The 2,500-nt window shown below is 25.8% G+C and overlaps 2 protein-coding genes across 2 annotated transcripts in view; one reads left to right on the top strand and one right to left on the bottom strand.

Moving 5' to 3' along the window:
* PRSY57_1107000 (succinyl-CoA synthetase alpha subunit, putative) overlaps nt 1-976 on the top strand; it is a gene marked incomplete at both ends in the record, with an annotated part of 1,479 nt that extends 503 nt beyond the window's left edge. The window contains one exon of the mRNA XM_020114925.1: nt 116-976. Within this exon, the coding sequence (XP_019970294.1) occupies nt 116-976 (861 nt within the window).
* An 844-nt stretch (nt 977-1,820) lies between these two features.
* Nucleotides 1,821-2,500, bottom strand: part of PRSY57_1107100 (endoplasmic reticulum-resident calcium binding protein, putative) — a gene marked incomplete at both ends in the record, with an annotated part of 1,032 nt that continues 352 nt past the window's right edge. Inside the window, one exon of the mRNA XM_012908042.2 lies at nt 1,821-2,500. This exon is cut by the window's right edge and continues 352 nt beyond it. Within this exon, the coding sequence (XP_012763496.1) occupies nt 1,821-2,500 (680 nt within the window).

Here is a 2,500-nt window from a genome sequence, read left to right on the forward strand (position 1 = left end):
TTGTTCATATTTTTTTTCTTTTTTTCTCTATTGTTCATATTTTTTTTCTTTTTTTCCCTACTGTTCATATTTTTTTTCTTTTTTTCCCTACTGTTCATATTTTATTTCTGTCCAGGGTACTTTCCATACAACCGAAGCCTTAAAGTATGGAACAAAAATGGTAGGTGGAGTAAACCCGAGGAAGAAGGGCACAACATGGACCAGTTATGATAATAAATACACCTTACCTGTTTTTGGTACAATTCTTGAAGCAAAAGAAAACACGAATTGTTATGCATCCGTTTTATATGTCCCCCCAGAGCATGCAAAGAGTGCAATGATTGAATCAATTGAAGCTGAAATTCCATTAATTGTATGTATAACTGAAGGAATATGCCAGCATGATATGCTTGAAGTAAAATCTTGTTTAAAAATGTCAAAGAAGACCACTTTGATTGGTCCCAATTGTCCTGGAATCATAAAACCGGGTGAATGCAAAATCGGCATAATGCCATCACATATTCATAAAAAAGGGTGTGTTGGTATAGTAAGTCGAAGTGGTACCTTAACATATGAAGGAGTTAATCAAACAACTAAAGTTGGTTTAGGTCAATCAACATGTATAGGTATAGGTGGGGATCCATTTCATGGTACGAATTTTATAGACTGCATTAAATTGTTTTTAGAAGATGACCAAACACAATGTATTTTATTAATTGGAGAGATTGGTGGAGATTCGGAAGAACAAGTAGCTCAATGGTTAATACAAAATAATGTAGATAATGGTAAAAGGAAAAAAAAACCTGTTTTCGCATTTATTGCTGGTAAATGTGCACCACCAGGAAAAAGGATGGGACATGCTGGTGCTTTAATTAGTGGTGGCAAAGGAACAGCAGATGGAAAAATAGAGGCCTTACAAAATGCAGGTGTTCATGTTATATTAAATCCCACAAAGATGGGTGAAGATATATATGCAGTCATGCAAACATTGAAATGAAAAGAAATGACAAATTGGATACATAATAGGGGGTACAAAAATACATACATATATACATATATATATATATATATATATATATATATATATATATATATATATGTACATTTGTGTGTGTGTGTTTTATTTTGTTATAACAACATATTCATGATACAAATTTCTCCAAATGTAAAAAAATATATATATATATATATATTTTTTTTTTTTTTTTATATAAATTTGTGTAAATTGAAACAAAAGAACAGACAAAAAATAATTTCCTTGGAGAGGAACAAACAATTTTTTAATACATATTCTTTATTATGACATATAAATGTGTAACATGAAATAATTTAAATGTAGGTATAATATTTTTTTTTTTAGTATGTTCCTTTTCCTCTCTTTTCTTCAGTGCTTTTTATAATTAACTTAATGTTAAAAAGAAAAACATATAAAAATATATATATATATATATATATATATATATATATATATATATTTATATGTTGATATATTTATATGATGATATATTTATATGTTGATAAAGTTATATTCACAATAAAAATTCATATTTTTTATTTTAAAAAGAATAATGTCATATATTTGCATATTATGTTTATTAAATAATATAAAAAAAAAAGAAATATAAGTAATGGAAAGAAAAAAAAAAAAAAAGGGAAAAACGAAATGAGAATAAAATTATATAACAATATGTTATATATTTAAATAAAAATAACAATGATGATATTTAATATATATATATATATATATATTTATTTATTTGTGGGGTGTACGAAATTTTTTTTTTTTTGTTTCCCTTTATGTTAAAAAAAAAAAAAAATGTTTATATAAATATATATATACCCTATAATTCATCAATTGCTGGGGATTTTTGTTGGGATGCATCGTCAGTTTCATCTTTATCATCTTCTGTGTTATCAGCATCAATATCATCATCTTCGAAAGCTCTACTACGAGCTGTTGGTAAGATAACATTTTTTCCTATATCTAATTTAAAATCTTCTGGATATCTTATAACATCACCATAATCAGTTAAAGATGTTACAGCAATTTTAAGTGCTTTTTCATTCCATAAATCATAAGTAATTTTTTTTCCTTCAAATATATTTTCCTTTATTTCGTTTACATTGATTGCTCCACTTTCATGAGCAGGATCAAAATAAACTTTAATAATTTCTTCTTTATCTATAAATCCATCTTTATTAGTATCAAAGAAATTAAAATCATCAAGAGCCATTTCATCATCTTTTTTAACACCTGAACTTTCATCAGATCTTGTTTGTTTAAATTCATCTAATGATATTTTTCCATCTTTATTTACATCATGATGTTCAAGAATTTCATTTATTTCTAATTCTTTTAATTCTTCATCTTTCATAGGATCAATCAATAATCCAACTTCATTAATACTTAATTTCCCATCTTTATCTTTATCAACAATTTGAAATCTTTTTAATAATCCTTCTGAATGTTTTTCAACTTCTTTCGCATCTAAATTTTGTGCAAATGCATCATTTAATTCGT

The sequence above is a fragment of the Plasmodium reichenowi genome, chromosome 11 (assembly GCF_001601855.1).
Source record: "Plasmodium reichenowi strain SY57 chromosome 11, whole genome shotgun sequence".
In the NCBI taxonomy this organism is placed as follows: domain Eukaryota; phylum Apicomplexa; class Aconoidasida; order Haemosporida; family Plasmodiidae; genus Plasmodium; species Plasmodium reichenowi.